At 41.1% G+C, this 18,143-nt stretch overlaps 1 protein-coding gene and 1 long non-coding RNA gene across 7 annotated transcripts in view; one reads left to right on the plus strand and one right to left on the minus strand.

Moving 5' to 3' along the window:
- Positions 1–1,109: 1,109 nt before the first annotated feature.
- LOC118251208 (uncharacterized) lies at positions 1,110–16,958 on the minus strand. Of its 4 annotated transcripts, XR_004779707.2 has the most exons (9): positions 16,775–16,958; positions 15,206–15,343; positions 14,321–14,453; positions 11,300–11,514; positions 10,184–10,361; positions 9,202–9,475; positions 6,690–6,813; positions 6,210–6,253; positions 1,110–4,243 (listed from the first exon to the last, which is right to left on the minus strand). It is a non-coding gene; the product is annotated as an uncharacterized LOC118251208 (long non-coding RNA). The 4 variants fall into 4 exon arrangements; XR_007707824.1 differs by having other exon boundaries at positions 9,202–10,361; positions 15,206–15,307; XR_004779709.2 differs by lacking the exon at positions 6,210–6,253.
- The window catches only part of NKAIN3 (sodium/potassium transporting ATPase interacting 3), a 374,213-nt gene continuing 372,261 nt past the window's right edge, over positions 16,192–18,143 (plus strand). For all 3 annotated transcript variants that reach the window (XM_035553117.2, XM_035553118.1, XM_050708813.1), the window contains exon 1: positions 16,192–16,484. In XM_035553117.2, the coding sequence (XP_035409010.1) occupies positions 16,431–16,484 (54 nt within the window). In that variant the 5' untranslated portion in view covers positions 16,192–16,430. The remainder of the gene's footprint in view (positions 16,485–18,143) is intronic.

The raw sequence follows: 18,143 nt of genomic DNA on the forward strand, positions 1-18,143 counted from the left end.
TGGAGATACATAAAACAGGTAACGTGAATTCATTTAATCATTAAAAACAAAAACATGTTGCAGCCTAGGTGCAATTTACAGCCTTTCCTTGCTGCTGCTTGTCTGTTTTGCATTGCCCTTCACTATATATTATTATGCTACTGCACGATGTTTCTGGCTGTGACTTTTTTGCCTTAAGGAGAGAAGAGAGATGGGGTAGCCACAGAGATTATTTATTGCCCTTTGAAATGAAGTTATATATGGGGGGTTTCTGGAATATCCCCCTTTATCTAGTGTATTGAGAACTATTTTTAAGAGACATAAAACACCTATTAGATTTTTTTTTTTGTTTGTTTGTTTTTTCCAAAATGCAGTCCTGGGAAATGCCTCTACCTGTACCACAACTGCAGTTGTCTGTTTCTAGCTATGCAACATTCAAGTCTAAAGCTGGGTGTAATTTATCATCCTTGCATTGCAACAAATTAATAACCCAGCTGAGTCACTACGATTCCTTCCCCAGACCCTTTGCTCTTCTCTGTGTGCCTTCTGTTGTATATTGCTTTGTTTTTAAGCCAGTCTCCTATTTCTTGTTGCAGCATTATGTTTTTTCCTCCTTCAAGTGTATTTCTTCCTTCTGTCAAACCTACTTTTTCCCTGAATTATTCCTGCTTTGGTTCCCTCGACCGTCATCTCTCTTCATCCATCTGCAGCAGACCCAGTCTGTGTCATGCACAGGGACTTAGACTGTAAGCCAGTTAGGGATAGAAAGATCTCACTGAGTTTAAAGTCAGTAAAGCCCCTCAGTTAAGGTTCCTCTCGCACAAGCAATTCTATATAAATGAATAATAATGCATCATTATTGACTATATAGTAAACCCTCAAACACAGCGAAGAGAGAAACTTGGTGACCGATAGATCTTTTCTATCTACAGCTTTTACTAATGAGCCCTAAAAATGCACTGCTCATTAAGTCTTATTTCTTAATCATGCTAGTGCCACTAAATAGAAAATGTATACGCTCCATCTGGATTACTACAGAATGCAAAAGAAAGGCTAAACAAATTCTACATTTAATTCACTCTTTTCTTTAACACAATAAAGTAAATTAAAATCAATGATTGATTGTCTTTGGGAACATTATCATCAGGGCTGAATACACAAACAATGCACCAAATGAAAAGCTATTTAATCACATTCTTTCCTGTGTGTGTCTCAGTCAGTATATCACAAGCCAATAAATGCCATTTATTTTATTCAAAAGAGGAAAGGAAACACATTCATTCAGTTTGACCATCTCTCCTACATCAGAAACGCCTCATTTTCTTTGAAGTTTCTTTATTTAAGAAAATGTACGACATATATTTAAAAATGTTTTAAAACATCTGGAATTGTATACAACTTTTAGCAGCATTTTCACTAGGCTTTGTGCAGTGCAGGGCACCAGTTTTCATACGACACAACATGCTGAGTCTTGAGGAGTTGGAAATGCTCCTCCTCAATGCACAGGAGCATACAACCAGTTAGTCCTTCCATGAGATGCTTGGGACTGTGCTGTGCTCTTTTCAGTTGGAACAGGAATTTCTTATTGTAAGATGGTTTGAACTACATTGTCTTTTTTTTGATGCTATATTTTAGTGCCTTTCCATTAGCTATGTCAAGGTCTTCTTGTCACTTATGCTATTCTTCAGTAAGCTGTCCTCCCTCTGTCAAGTTTTACACGTCTGTACATGGCTGCTGGTAGTGCAGAACTTAGGTGTGGGGGGGTTACCTGTGCGAAGTGCTATTCCACTTGTGGGTTTTAGGAAATTTGATGTATTGATTTTTGCAAGTGCATTTCATACTGTCATTCAAATAAAAATGATATCTGCATTACAAAAAATGCACAGAAGAGACATGACTTATTGTCCTGAAACACACTGATTTGGCAATGGAGAAATAAATTTCACAGATGTAAACTTGGTCATGTGGATTTTAACTTGTTGATTATGGAAAAGCACTTTTAATCAAGCAGGTATTTACTGGTATGCAGGTCAGAGGTTTGAGCTTTTCTCGTCAGCCAATTAGTACTGAATCTGTTAAAAAATCTGATAGTAGGATGCACCTATGAAGGTCTGATTTATTCCTTTTCATATCTAGGAGTAGAAAGGCTAGTATGTCAACTCTCAACCACATAGGAGAGGGACTCCAAAAGCTTAAATGGGGTTTGCAAAGCTCCAAACACAGAAAAAGAGGATTTGGAATCTCTGAAATGTATATTCTGGCCACGCAGGGACATTTGTGCATGTGGAGTTTCAGTGGTTACCAATTGACAAAATACCTTTTTCCTCCTTTATTCACTGCTTCTTGTCTGTGTGAAGAAGTGGCAGAAACCTTCTCTGGCTAAAACCCATTAGGCCATTTTGTTATTCTCAATTAGATCCACCCTAAGAGTCTTTTCTTCTATGATACCTCCAGAAAAGTGCAACCCTTTAAGAGGTAAGCTTGCTAAGGGTGCTGATATTTATCAGTATTTTAGCATGCTTGTAAGACAGAAAAAAAGTTTGAGGCAAAAAGTGTTTTTAGATATATGTATGGTCACTACCTAGCACACCGTGTGTTGAAACTGCCTGGGAGCTTTGTAACACACAACTGTAATGCACACAACAAATGACAACTTTCTCTTCCTGATACTTCTTAAATGGGGGACTGGCTGTACGGTCAGGTCAGGCTGCACATCCAGCTGAGGGCTCGGTCCACTGTGGCTGCAGACGTCTGGTTTGCAGAATGAACAACCCCTTTTTTTCTTTTTTCTTTTTAAAATTTTGCCATCAACCACTTTGTAGAGTATCCAATCCACTTCCTGGGGTTCTTTTCTTCCCATGCTTCTTACCTGACTACAGTCTCCTACAGAGACCACAAACACAGCACGCTGCCTGCTAGGAGAGGGTTCTCAAAGAGTTGGTTATTAGTTTGAACAGCAGTCCACCGTGCTATCAGATCAGTCAGGTGAAAAGCTTTGGCAGTTAGATGGCATGGAGACAGCTGCTATCTTGAGAAGCGCCTAAGGCTGTGAATTTTCCCTCTCCCCTTGTGTATAAATAAGGACCAGTTGACTGTTATATCTTTGAGTTGTGATTTTGTAGAAATTCAGCTTCTGTTTCAGAGTCTCAAAGCATTTTCCACTGTGAGCTTATATGCAGTGAACGGCTATCCTCAGCAGTCCTACCAGGTAATGTGCTTCGTTTCTTTACGCTTCCTGGAAACGATCACAAAGTTGATTGTCCAGCCTCATACTGGAATTGAACTCTAAGAAGGATGAGGAGTTGACAGGCCACAGCTCAGCTGGTGTCCCTTGGCCCGCTGCAATCATTAAAACTCGACACAAATAAGAGCAATCTAAAATGTTCTCATTTGCTCTGCAGGCAAACCTGACCTTAGCTCTCCGAGGCCTGCGGAGAGAAGACAGTAGAGAAGAGGCTGGGAATCATTCTTCCTTTCCTCCTAGCTGTACATCACGCAGCTGACAATACATTTTTGAGCATGCTGCCTCCTAGTCCTGTGCATATAAAGTTGGGTTCCTGGGATTTCAAACACCCGTGATTACGCACTTAAAATGTATTGTTTCCAGATGGTAATGCAACCAGTTATTTCAAACAATGAAAAATCCGGTGATTTAATTGTTTCTGACAGATGAGTAGGAAAGCTGAAGGAATAGAAACATGTAAAAAGAATACTACATAAAGCCACTGGTAAATTTTAAATATAAAGAATTTCTGGAGAAATATGGGTCCATAGCCTTAAAAAATGGTTTGTTTGTTTGTTTGTTTGTTTTTCTGCAAATACAGATTTCAGGAAATTAAGAGTTAAAAGTTTGGAATATTTTCCAAGTCTTCTTGTGTGCACAGATATGATCAAAATTTGTATGAGCAAAGAGAACTGCACATTTCTTCTTTTTTAGTATAGAAGTTGGTTCTAAGCCTGGAAGAGGGGATAAAGAGGAGTTTTTCAGTTTCATTGTTCCCTGCAGCATGTTGATTTCTGCAAGAGCACCTTGAACTTTCTGTGTATTTCATGAACTCAGCATCACCAGCAGTATGAGCAAAATATAGAACACACCTCTTGTAAACCCTTTTGACAGAATGTGAGTTCAATAATATGATTTTCAAGTGTAAAGACTGCTGCTCAGCTCTTCAGATTGGTGACATGCTGCATCCTCGTGATCTCCAGGTCAGAGCGTTTAGTTGCTGCCAGGTGCAAGAAATATCCTTCTCTCAACATCAGGGACCTAAATGAATGCAAGGGTAATTAAAGCAATAAAGGCATTCTGTATTATAAATTCTTACTATTCCCTGGGGCTGGCCACCCACAGCTGCAGAAGCAGTGAGAACAGTTTCCCAGCCTCTAGCCTCCTCCCTTTCCTGAAAACCCATTGGTGTGAGCAGGCTGCAGGTCAGTGCACCGTCCTGGGAGTCCACCAGTGAATCCCAGAGGCTGCAGCCTCTTGCAGCCCTGTGACCCTTCCCTCATGTCACCACAGCAGTGTTGCACTCATCAATATGATGGGCTTCCCACCAGGGCGCTGTCTGAGGTGAATGCACATCTCATCCCATGAGTGATCACATGAGGAATGCCAATCACGCAGTTCCCATCCTCTTGACTGAAAAAGCATCTCTCACATAACTGGGGTGACTTTTTTATCATGTGATAGGTATTGTATGTTCATGGACAACAGCATAATTGTGTGCTTTAAATGCCTCTGTAACAAGCTATGTGGCTTGTCCTGCCCAGAGAGCCCTAGGAAGTGAAGTTTTCGTGCACTGTGACATGCTCAGATAGCTATCAAGTGCTTTGTATGTTCCAAATCATAAACCATTTCTCATTTCCATCAGATACATGTTTTAAGGTATCACTTAGCAAGTGCTCCAGTACAAGTAAACAATAAAGAGGATCATTTTCTTTCACTGAAAAGTATTTATCTTAGTTTCCTTTGTTAGTGGGCATATTTGTGAAAAAAGAAATATCAAGCAGCCAAACTGCAGAGCCCGCTCAGAGGAGCAGCCTGGAGATGCGTGCGCGCCCTCTAACTCTGTTCTTATGGCAATTTTAAATGAGATATACTGACTCGGGATTGTACCAACAAATAAGGGCCCCTGGGACAGTTAAGACAGTCACAGATAGGCATGATCTGACTGCAGGAGACAAATACCAGCTGCCAGGAGAGCAGTGGCATAAGACACACTATGCGGGTTCTCTGCATTAATTGGATGCCCCAGCTTTAGAGCTGCTTTGTGTCAGCCACGCAGCGCTAACCAGCTGCAGCACAAATCGGGACTTGGTCTCCACACCTCTTCACAAAAGCTGCACTACTGATTGCACCACGATTGGCTTTTAAACTGCCAATTTACTACTTGAGACCTCACTACTACTGAACTCTCCAGTCACTGTAACAGTGCGGTTTGTGATTGCCTTGTCTGAGCCTCCGACTCGGGGTAGCTTGATCTGCTTTGGTTGTGTTAGCATAAGCAGAAATAAGCTAACAGAGTTTGCATGGGATGTTTAAACATTGCAATTCTGCAAGCAGCGTATAGTGCTGCTGCCAGAAAGAACAGACATGCCCTTTCCCTGTTCCCAAATGCTTGCTCTTGGGATCTTGCTCCCCACATGCTGCCAGCTTAAGTGTCTGCATTGCCAAGCAATGAACTAAATGGGGGAATGGGTTCATTTCAAACTTAACTCAAGAGAAAAAAATAGCAATGATTAATTTTAATCCAAATTAATTCAAATTGGTCTGTTGTTCGGCTATGAGAGTGCCTTTGTCAGCCAAATGAAGGGAGCAACTGGGAAGGCAGCAGTTTGTATTTAGAGGCAGACAAAGGGTAAGACTGCTATTCTTGGCTTACACTTTTCATAAAGATGTGGTATAAATGTGACAATGTTCTCAAATGCCCTTAAAATGATGCTATTATTCTGTTCTTAGTGGTCCTTATCTCCCGAACCTCAATTGAGGTCTTTTATTTAAAAGTGTTCATTAAAAAGTAGCCATTGTCATCTAAAGCTTAAGCTGGAGTATGAAGTTTATATCAATGTTGAACAACGGAAATGTGTTTCTTGATAATACCTAACAAAGAAAACACACTTTTCATGGAATTTTCTTTTCAAAGGAATAAACACAGTGTAAGCTTTTTTTACATATGTACAGAACAATTTTTGTATATGCAATGTTACTGGTTTCCTTGCAAGTGCATACTCACAACATGCAAGGACTGCTCCCTTTTCTTGGCTCCAAGAGATGCACCTGATCAAAAGAATGGTATTACTGGCATCAGGGAGCAGGTGGATGTACAGACATGAAAAACAGTTGCACAATTCTACCATCCAGACTTTAGGTACTTTGCTTCAAAGCCCCATCCAAAAGAAAGACTAACGAGCAGAGCACCTCACCAAATGCAGCAGAACTTGTTGAATTAAAAGATTTTTTTTTTTTTTTAACACAGCTGCTCCTATCTTACCACCTTCTTAATGATACCTTTTCTGCTACGAAAAAAAAAAAAAAAAAGCTGATCAAACCTGGCAACGTGTTTACATAAGAGAAACATTTCATCTTAAATCATACACTTATTTCGGATCTCAGTATTTACTATACCATTTGAACCGCAAGGGTTCCCTCAGCAAAAGAACAGCGGAGCTGCCTGTGATGAGTCATTGTGTGTCCCCAGCCTGGCTCACATTACCTTTCTGTTCCTTGGGGCTAACAAAACCCTTCAGAGGAATGAAGAATGAACCACAGGTAGGTCACATTCATATCCAGAAGTTCACTGCAGTTTCATTATGATATTGTTAAGTTCCATGTTCCTGCTGAAAAGATGACATTTTCTATTGAATAGTGACATTTGAAAATATAAACCTGTTACATTTCTTCTGAAATATTTGATTCAGCAAACAAGTGACAGACACAGATACTTCTGGTTCCATTGGCTTTGGCAGAAACATTATACAAATTGTTATTTATTCCCAAGTTTTAACCCCTTTTTTTCCCTTAAATAGGCAAATGGGTAAAAAAGCAGAATCGCGAGTCATTTAAAACAGCACAAGAACTTTTCTGAAGGTTAGGTTTTATGTTTACCATGGAAACCCTGAGATATTAATTGAGCCAAACAGGGATTAGTTAGAAGAACACGGTCTCTGCCTTGAAGTTTTATATAAATATACCAATACATATCAGAAAACGTTCTTAAACAGCAGAATCTGACACTAGAAATGCAATTGAAAACATGGCCCTCATTTCATATTAGCGATTTTAAAACATTATATGAAAATCTATTGCAAAGAGCAATCACAGACAAAAGCACTTAAATATTTTGACATCTATAGCAGTCACTGCATCTGGATATAGCTTTGTTAACTATGGTATTAAAAATGAACTGGGACTCCAGTTAACAGCTCCAGCACTGCGAATTTGGTGCAGTGCATTAGAGAGTCTGGCCTAGTGTGTGCCACAGTTGTTTAATTCATCTGAGGTTGGCAGGGTTTCTTTTTTACTTAAATGTATTCACACCCATGCAAGCTGTCAAATTGGAATTACACTTAAGGGCTTAGGCAGAGCTGCAGCTGCAGCAGTGATGGGGGCAGGGATGGGGGAGGCTTGCACCACTCCCTCCTGTGCTGCCCAGGACTCAGAAGGAGGCCCCCTTAGCTGATGGCTTGCTCCTGTCTTCCCTGCATGACCCAGCTTCTGTTTGCAATGTACATTTCGTGTAATCTTAAATGACTTAGAGAAAATGACAATTTTCATTTTGGCGTTGGGTGAAAATCAGCTATTGAAGAGAATGCCCTTACAGCTTTAAATGACCAAGATATCATCCATCATCACAGCCCTATTCTGTCTGCTGCTAGAGCAAACTCTCTTCATTAGAGGTGGGAAAATTATTTGCAGTAAAACATTTATTCAGGGAATTTAGCATGCTTTTTTTTTTTTTCCTTTTTCCCTATTCAAATTTATCTGCAAACAGTCTGATTTTTATGTGCTGGCCTATTATTCGGTGTTATTCAGTGAGTTCTTTATGTAGCTGTACTGGAGTTTATGCACTGCTCCTGAATTGCTTGCTCTGGCCATTTTTCTCAAGTATGAGTCAGCCATTATTTCTTATTCGTTCACAGGAACATTCAAGTAAGTTTCCTAAAGTTGATTTCATTTTCTTGTGAGCATCCTGGAGGACTGCCTAACTTAGGACAGGATGCCTAGCGGCAGCTCTGCTGTCTGCAGTCTGTGTAAAATTATCCCTGGTGACACAATGGATTTCTGCCTCTGACACATCTCCTTCCCTTCCCTTGTGATACTGCCTTAATGTTAGAATTTTTGATGGCTTTCTATAACTCAACGGGACTTCCTGGTACCCCATAGAGTCCTGGTACTGCACGTGGCTATGCATCATCCACTTGCCTTCATTAATTTGTCAACTGCATTTCAAAACTAATTGACTTAATGGTCTTTTCCCAATAGCTCTTTGGGAAAGGTGCTCTAGAATCTCATTCCTTTGTTGGCTGGAGTCCTCCTAATTCCCAGCATAAAGGCATCATCAAAATACCGTCTGATACATTCCTCACTGAATGCTGGGACTGAGATATAATTTTTTTCTTTTTCTTTAAGAGTCTCCTTAAAGCAAGTAAAGAGCTTAATGTGGTAGTGAATATTTCCAGCAACATACTTAACTTTAAGCACAGCCTTGTAACTTTCATGAATGTCAAACAAATGCAAAAAAGTGTGACTGTTATTAGTATTAAAGTAACTAGTTACCCAACTTCTCAGACAGTACTGTTCACCCAAGCTGAAAATTCATCAGTACTGCCTTCTTGATCAGTACATAGTACAGATGATTATGTTTAACAGTCAGAGTGTGTGCTGTCAGATTCTGGAACTCATTCAGCTTGCATTCAACCGATCTATTATTATTATTCTTACGCATTTAACAGCTCTACTTTATTGTGGAGAAGATTCAAATTATTTTTATTCACGTAAACAAAATTTCCAGTGTAGTCACTAGCCTCCTGGAGTTGGGCTTATCCAACATTAGCAAACATGATAAAATCCTTACACTTGGTAATTAATATGTGTTGCCAGTATGTATGGACACTGAACAGCATGCTCACCCACTGGCAATCCTAAGTCTATAGAAGAATTGCTAGGTTACAGAAATATATCTACAACATGAAGGAAACTGATAAACAAAGAGTAAGTGTATTTACCTCACTATGTGTGAATCATTAGCATGTAGTCATAAATTCTGAACTCCTGCTGCTCTCAGACTAATGGTGAGTCCAAAAAAGAGGTTCACTTTCAATGTTTGGACAATATTTATGTTGTAGACTTCAGGTTATTACAAGCATCAAATTTAGAGAACCAAGGAGCCTGTTTCCCACATTGTAAGTGGTAGAGATCTTGACAAGAATGTCTTTTAAGTTAGTTGTTTAATCGCCTTCAATGGAGAGTGCTTCTCACCCTCCTCCTCTCCTGCAGCTCCTGGAGAAAGATCATTTCAATGTTATCAAGGTTTACTCTCCCCACAGGTAATCCAGTAAGTATAACAAAGGAGACCCTGTCTGTAAATTCCATGCAAGTACATACAGAACAGTAGAATACTGTCATTTTGTTATTAATTCAGATATTCATAGTCTAAATTATGTTCCAATGAACTCAGTTATGGAAATTGAAAACTGAAAATGTATTTATTTCAGAGAGACACATAATTATATACTTCTAGTTTGCCCTGTCTATTTTAAATTACTTTATGCAAATCTCATTTTCAAGGATTATGTATAGAGTAAAATTAGATGAGCCCTTAAATAGCTAATATAATATAATTGTGGAATTATTGTGTGTGTGCATAGCGTACACATAAGATCCAGATGTTAATTAGTAAACCAGGTTGATTTAGCAAGCAGAAATTTGCTCTCTTTGAGGAGAAATTGAAAGGAGAGACAATTGCTTCCTGGAATGTTATTGTTTATATTATAAGCATACTGAAAGGAAAAAATTAACATGGCAAAAAATACTTCTATAAAAAAAAAAAAGAAAACACCAATTAAGTTATATAAGCAGGAGTTCATTGCTCCCAGAATCTTGTATGATGGCTTTGCAGAAAAAGACATCAGGTGTTTACCATGAGCATGGTTTGTGTAATGGTAAAGCAGCTTTACATAATCATTTGTGTATATCACTGCATTTCACCTGAAATTAACAGAGTTAGTGTAGTTTGCATTAGATGTAGACCTAGATCCTTAGGCATTCTTTTAAGGGATACAACTGGCTCCAGAGGGTTAAAAATTCAGTTTACAGTCCCTGAACCAAAATTCATGGCCTGAATGGATGCTGTTCACAGGCTTTCTCCAAAAGGCAACCTTTCACACTGTGGAAAAAGAAAACTTGAGTTAAAATATTTCAGCTTCGTAGACATAACAAAAGAATGTGTTTTAAACTACAAATATAATAACTGTAATTTAGGTCAATTTTGTTATGTGGCATCAAGCAGACAAGTCAGTTTTGCCTTTCCTATGAAAAGCTGATATTTAATGTCTGAAAATAGCCAGAAAACGAGTGTGAATTACTCAGAGAAAAATATTGCCTCTACTAAAGCTGACAACAGAAACTGTAAAACAATCACGTGGAACAACCTGTCATCTCAGCCTACAAGTCCTATTCAGGCCTCAGTAATGTGTTCACTGCTTGCCCAAACTCCCATTGATTTCAGTGGGAGTTCAGAATGTATTGAGAAGAGGCAATACTGCCCATATTTTCCACTGTGGCAAGACCTGCGCTGTGACCTGCGAGGTCTTATCACTGATGCCCAGATCCAAAATCTCATTCACCAGGTCACAAAAGCCAAGCAGAGCACGAGTGCAGTGTCACAGACATATTTCAGACTACCCTAGGCATCTGAAACCCTTTGCTTGTGAATAACAGCAGGTAACAGTGCCATCTTTTAAAAACCTAATGCAAGAGCCTCAGCAAGCAAAGGAAAGCAACCCATTCTGGACTCCATTTCAGATTATATAAATTCAGCTTTGCATTTTGAAGGAAAAAATGTGTAATTTTTCACACAACATGTACACAATGAAAAAGCTGGAAGACTTTTAAACAATGATGAATATACTGATAATTGAAAATGTTTGTTGTCACAATCTGCAGCTGGACACCTGATTAGCTGCTCATGGTTTCAGAGGGGAAAAAATGCACATTCTCTGTTACATTAGAAGTTTCTGTTTATTTTTGTTGGGGAAACATCAGTAAAAATATTCTAAGTGTATATTCTGCAACCATCTAAGGAAATGCTTCACCCAAACTTACCTTTTTGTAACCAAGAAAACACTCTGAGGGTAGAAAAAACTTCATTTATTGTGTAAATATCCTTTATCCTTTGTGTAAATAGCCATCTTTCAATGGTTGTGTGTTTTTACAGTAAGCTTTGTTACTGTACCTCCACTCAAGTTTTCCATGCCAAAACTGAGGACTGTTGCAATGTTTATTTACACTGAATGGTTCAAAATGAATCATTTATTGACCTGCAAACAACAACAAAAATGCTTTATTACTCACCAGCTTTTTGTTCCCGTAGTTAATATGAGCGACAGTTGCTTCAACTTTATTTTAGTCTGGCTGTTCCTGGTTATAGTGACATGGTCATAGCACGCATTACACATACACACACAACCAAACCAACTAACCAACCAACCAAAAAAAAAAAAAAAAACAAGGAGAAAAAACAAAACCAAAGCTTAACTGGACAGTTACTGCTGTAAAAGCTGAATAAGTTAAAGGGAGTCAGCCTGTGTACTTAAAGCACTGTTTTCAAAATTGCTTTCACACCGTAATGGCCAAGAGGCACTGCCAGCCCTGCCTATCCCTGTGCACCCCTGAGACTCCCTCAACCCTGCCCAGGCCCCAGGACCTCATGGCAGCCCCCTGGGACTGCCAGCCTCTGCCCCAGTGATGCTGCAGCAGGCCTTGCCTCCAGCTCCTCAGCATCCCAAGGCTATGCCTGACCCTGCTTCCCCTCACCGGGCCTGATCATTTCAAACATTATTGTTGGAATGATAATAACAATCATTCACAATGAACACAGATTTCCATTCCATAAAGTGCTTATGCTTTAACGAAGAATACAGTTTCCTAGCAGCAGGTGTTAACATTGAAATGAAAAATTAGACTGTATATCTGTCTTCAGAAGGATAAAATTGAAAATAGGATTTACTAAAAACACTGATAATATCTTGAAACACTCATTTGTCTTTAAAGGTATATTAAATTTCAAGGGTTTTCTAGTTTGCTTGAGGTATTTCAAGACTGCTTGGGGAATACGCAGGGGAATGTTTCTCTAACTATTACTATGTATGCCTGCCGAAAGTATGACCTGTTGATAGCTGTATGGAGGTGTATTTTGCTCCCTGTATCCTTCGTCATTCTGGAAAAGCTTAAAAACTAATTACAAAGCTTCTAATTTCCAGTCTTTCTGCATTATAAGCCAAAATTAAAGGTGAAATCTGAGGCCATGGGAATCTATTCTTAACTCTGAGGCTGCAGACTTACTAAGTAATGTACCTACCTAAGTACTTACTAAATTACTAAGTACTAATGTACTTACCTAGCCTCTGCACAGTATGTAGGGCGACTCTGTGTTTGAAATTAAGTAACTACATTAATCTTTCCAGGATGAGGGTTGGCCTCTGAAAATCTCATTCATTTTTGTCAGGAATTTCCTCTGAATAATATTCACCATCAAAGATGGCAAAGTCAGGCTATAAGGGAAGTGTTTGTTCTGTTGTCCAATTGTTACTATTGTCCTACCAACATAGACAACAAAATTCATCTTCTAAAGTCTACATCAAGGATCAGACCAATTTGATGCAAGTTGAGGAAAACTCTAGCACAGGCAGATGATTAAACAGCTTATTAGATGAGTGGTATACATCATTAAAGAGTTAAAAGGACAGTCAAATGTTATGAATTTTATTTTGTCCTCTCGATATGAGGTCTTTTACTAATGGATTTACTTCTTAAAAGATAAAAATTTCTGGATATTTGATTCTGAAGGATGTAACCCATCAAGGAATAAACGTAGAGGAAACAAAAGTCTCTACTAAAGTTGTAATATCTCTTAGAGATATTTGTGAGGCTATTTTCTATAAAAGTGAACAACTTTGTTTTTCTGCTTTGAATACGGTGAGATTAAAAGCCAAGGCTCTGAAGGCCTACAATTACAGTTTTAGCATAAGGAATCATACAGTTCTATCAGGGTATGGCTATATCTACATAAACGTATCATAAAGCTTTTGACTACAAGTTTTCTTTTCAAGCAAAGTAAATTTGCATCCATACAGCATATCTTGTTAGGCATTAAGCTAGTCCACAGGACTTTTTAGTGCTTACACCATTTTTTTAACCTACTTGGCATGCACAGTGCTATATTAGGGCTCTCTAATTATGAAGCTGGAAATGAGTTTCTACAGTTTGACTATCAGCTTCTCTACTGACTTCATGGGTAGACAATTCTACAAAATACAGTCCTTCCTCTTTGCTTTGTATATATTACTTTTATATTGTGTTCTCTTATAAGTTTTTAGAATCCTATGCCTTCCTGTAATCATACTTCATTTTTAAGCTCCTTTTGACCCACGTTCTCCTGTTTATGCCTAGTGCTTTCAGCTATACGGCAATATACAGCTTAGATACTTGTGCTCATGTGGAAGTTGTGTTCTACAGCATTTGCTTGTTAATTAACATTATTAACGCTTCCCTGACCAGATAACAGTTTTTTGTTCGTGGAAGCTTATACTCAGGAAAAATCTGCTTTAGAAAACTGACCTTTTTATCTCAGGATCAGTTTTGGATAGCTAGGTGACAGAGATTGCAAAATTCTTCAGGAACAAGAGCAGGCAAACAGCACATTAGAGATTAGTAGAGCTCTGTGAAATCTCTCTCAGCGAAGATGGGAATTTCCATCTTTTACAAGGTTAGGCAAGGATGCAGGTGGTTTGGAGAAGGTTTTTTTTTTTCCCCTGCTCTTTAGATTTCATTTCTGAGACTTACTTTTACATGCTCTGAAAGTTATCAGCTCTGGAATTCATGTTCAGTAACACACAGAGATTGGAAATTGTGAAGATGGGCAAGTTAGACTGTCTACACAAAAATAACCCCTATTGGCTTTCTCTATCTCTCTCTCTCTTTTTAAAAAGAAATTTTCTTATAATTTTCTTCTCTTATAGTCTGGAAGACACTTTGAACACTGATTGCTTCTAAAACAGTGATACCCACATGGTTCTCCAGGCTGCTAAAACAACAGATTGGTGAAGAGTGGCTTGCGTATCTTACCCAGGTCTTCAGGCAGCTCTGTCATAACAAAGGCATGAGTTAACATCACCTTCCAGTACTAGTGTAGTAGCTATCTGCTTTCTTGTGAAAAGGAAAGGTAAAGATGTACCTACTTCCCAGAAGAGTACTCCCCCTGGGGAGAGAGAGAGGAAGAGTTATGGACTTCATCCTACTGACATACAAAAGCAAGGGCTGAATATGGTGAGTACAAGTAAAATCCGTTCAACAGCATATCTTGTCACTTCCTTTACCTGGTTCCTTACCCACCCCACAATTCTTACGGTTAGCCTCTGTATTATTGTGTTCAACTAAAAACATCTGGTATAATAACTACTCAAAGAAGTCCAGAGAGATCCTACTCTAAGACCTCTGTATAGAAATTCAATTATCCATAAATGTTACCAGTTTGGGCTGGCACAATATATTTTTGGCAACTATCACCTTTTCAATTTACTTGTATACCTTCAAATATTCACCCTTCAAAATATATGTTCCCAGAACATGTAACTCTACTAAAGTTTAGCTCTGGAAAGAATTTTATCTTAAAAGCCATCAGGCTATTTTATTCAAGTTTCGCATATTGCACAACATGGGTTTTATTTTACACTCTTCACATAGATAACCAAATACATATCCTGGGTGAGCAGAACCTGGTTCTTATTTGTCTATCTTTCTTTTGTTCTTTCAGTTTGGTATATAAAACCATACAAATGCTTTCCTACTTAAAATGCATAAAAAGCAGCTTTCCAAATGTAATATGACACAATAGAACTTTGGGGTAATTTTGTAATTATTTGACTGTCACTACCACTACGCATAACTCAAAAGTTATACATAATTTATGGATACAATACTGTATATTTCATAGAGATAGCAGTCAGATACCTTGTATAAATGCCTTACAGAAGACAGTTTTTGTTTCTCTGGGCAGACTTCAGCGTTCTTTGGCAGAAGCTCGTGTATCACGGTACAGCAGCTACTAACAGGCTGTAGGAAAGCATTTTCTGGTAAATGCCTTAATGCCTGTAAGAAGTCATTTGATTTAGCCATACTTTATTGGAGAGAAAAAAAACAGGGTAGTTAACACATCATCCATGTGTAAAAACATTTTTAAAAGACGGCATGGGCATTTTTAATCTACCTTACCCCCCACAAACAATACTTGTCTGTGGCCACAGTGTTTAGGTAGATGTGGGGACTGCAGTACCTCCACAGACCCCAATCCCCTCAGCTGCCCACGGCAGGTCCCCGCAGAGCAGTGGTTTATTCACCCCTCTCTTCGCACAGGGGATTTCTTTCCAGAAAAGATTCCTTTCTCTTTTTCCTTCTCAGAAAAGATTTCTTTCTCTCCAAGAGGGAAGCCCTCAGGGAGCCGAGCCCCTCAGCCGGGCACCGCCAGCCCCTGGCACAATGGCGCCGCCTCAGGATGAGACCGAGGAGGGCAAGAAGCCACCCGGACACCAGCTCCTATCCCAGACAGGGGGCAGAGGCGGGCAGGGGGGCCCCAAAGTAGCCCCCAACACCCCCGGGCACCGCGGGACGAGGGAAGGGGCCGGGACGCCGGCGCCTCGGCCTCGCCCTTCCTGCGGGCGCCCGCCCGTGTGGCCGTGCCGGGCCCCGCCTCAGCCGCCGGAGTCTCTTGAACTTTCCCCGGGCGCTCGCAACAAGCGACCCGCTCAGAGCTGCCCCGTCCCCGCCTGGAGCCGCCAAACTCCCCGTCCTCACACCCTCAGCTCCCCTCATCCCCTCGCCCGCCCTCAGCCGCTCCCCGTCCCCACCATCACGCCCACCCGCGGCACCCCCACACCGCCCGCCTCTCCTCCCTTCCCTTCCCTTCCCTCCCCGCCCCGCACACGCCCACCCCCGGCCCCTGCCCCTTTCCCGCAACCGGGCAGAGCCCCCCGCGGCCGGCTGCTCCTCCGCGGGGCCGCGCTGCCCTCCGCCGCCCCTTGCACAGAAGCAGGGAGAGAAGGAAGGAAGGAAGGTGGAGGGGAGGGGGCCGCGGCCGCGCCGTCCGGATGCGGTGACCCCCCCCCCAGGCTTCGCCTCCGGGGCCGCACCGACGCGGGAGGGACGAGCGAGGAGCGGCGGCGGCTCGCCGGCTGCCACCATGGGCTGCTGCACGGGGCGCTGCACGCTCATCTTCCTCTGCTCGCTGCAGCTGGTGAGTGAGCGCCGGGGCACGGCTCCACGGGGCACGGCGAGGGGGGACGGCCCCGCTCGTCGCCCCGCGACCCCCGAAGTTTGGTGGTGCCTCCCCTGGGGAGTCCCCCCCCCAGGCCGTGTGGGGGTGCTCGGGAACGCCGTCGCCATCCTCTGCCCCTCTCCCTTTTTCCTCTCCCGAAGGGCGAAATCCGCCCGTCCTCTCCCGCGACTTTCCCGGGCTCCCTTTTCTTCTCGTTAAATATTCCCGAGGCGGGAGGGAGGATAATGCATCTCCTGCTCTTTGTTTACCGAAGTTGGCGTATTTGTTTCGGGGAGAAAGAGTTGTCAAGGCGAAACGGCACCGAGCGGTGATCATCCTTCCTCGGGCTCGTTAGCTGAATGATAAAATAGTGCTCTTCCCTTAACAGTTCGTCCCTGGTCCCAAGAGTATTTTAAAAGATTTTCTCTTTTCTAGTGACTCAGAGTCATCGTTTTGCCACATGATCTTTCCCTAGGACGAGTGTTGGTCCTTGTGTCTGTAAAGAAAATAGTGGGTTGCATCTACCGCTTTTATTTTTTTTCCCCTAAATCCTTTTCTAATCTTCCTAGTTTTCTGTTACAGCACTCAGAAACGCCCAGTGTTTCAGGGGCAATGTGCTTAAATCCAACGCGTATGATTACTTCACTTGACAATCCTCATTCATTCTCGGGGCTTTATGCCAGGCTCTCCGCCTGCTCGAGCTGGTGTACGTACCTCCATTGTGCTCAGTGCGAGTCTGGACCCTGTTGAGATTCGCTTTCACGGGATGGAGCTAAGTGTGGGATAGGTGCATGAATGGTTCAGCTTCACCAAAAGGCAGAGGAGACATGCAATTTGTGCCCGTAGTGCTAGGAGAGCTTTGCTTGTACGTTTCTGGCTTTGTTTTTTCTTGTTTTGCGTCAGTTTCACAGATACTCTCCCATTGACTGCAGGAGAATTGCTCCTGATTTACTTCAGTGCGTGTGGGAGGAGAAACAACCCCTTTTTCTTCAAATATATCCCTCTACCGGTTACAGAGGTTATAATAACTGTATTTACTGTTCTGTAGTATTACTTGGAGGCTATAAAAATTGAAGTAAAGTGTGAATAGCCACCATAATCTGCAGAGAAATGCATATAAAATCTTTCAGAAAAAGATTCCTGTTTTATGAAAGACCTATCAGATGATCTAACAACTTTCAGAAATGACTTTAATATGTAGCTTTTTCTTCTGTACTTACCTGTTTTATAGTAATGTTCCACTGTCATCATATCCATATCTTTTAGGCACTGATAAATGCCTGTGTGGCAAAATGCTTTCGCTTTGTTTAAAAATAAAAGTCATGTTTTACATCCAAGGTGTAATCTGGTACACGTGAACTTAAAGCTCAGGCACTTTCCGTGATTTCAGTGGTGGTAGTGTTCAATTTGTGCCTGTAGAAGTTGTCACCAAGGGCGGTTTTAGATCTTTTTCTAACATCTCAGAGGTCACGAGTATAGAGCATGCACAACAGAACTACATCCCCAGACATTACTGTCATTAGGGGAGATTTATTTTACCTTGCATCCAGTTATGGAGAGGTGAAAGGCGTGTTGCTGACTGTGGACAACGTTTAGATAAAGTGCTGTAACAGCCAAAGTACTTGTGCTAATTTCTAG

Source organism: Cygnus atratus, chromosome 2, assembly GCF_013377495.2.
Source record: "Cygnus atratus isolate AKBS03 ecotype Queensland, Australia chromosome 2, CAtr_DNAZoo_HiC_assembly, whole genome shotgun sequence".
Classification (NCBI taxonomy): Eukaryota; Metazoa; Chordata; class Aves; order Anseriformes; family Anatidae; genus Cygnus; species Cygnus atratus.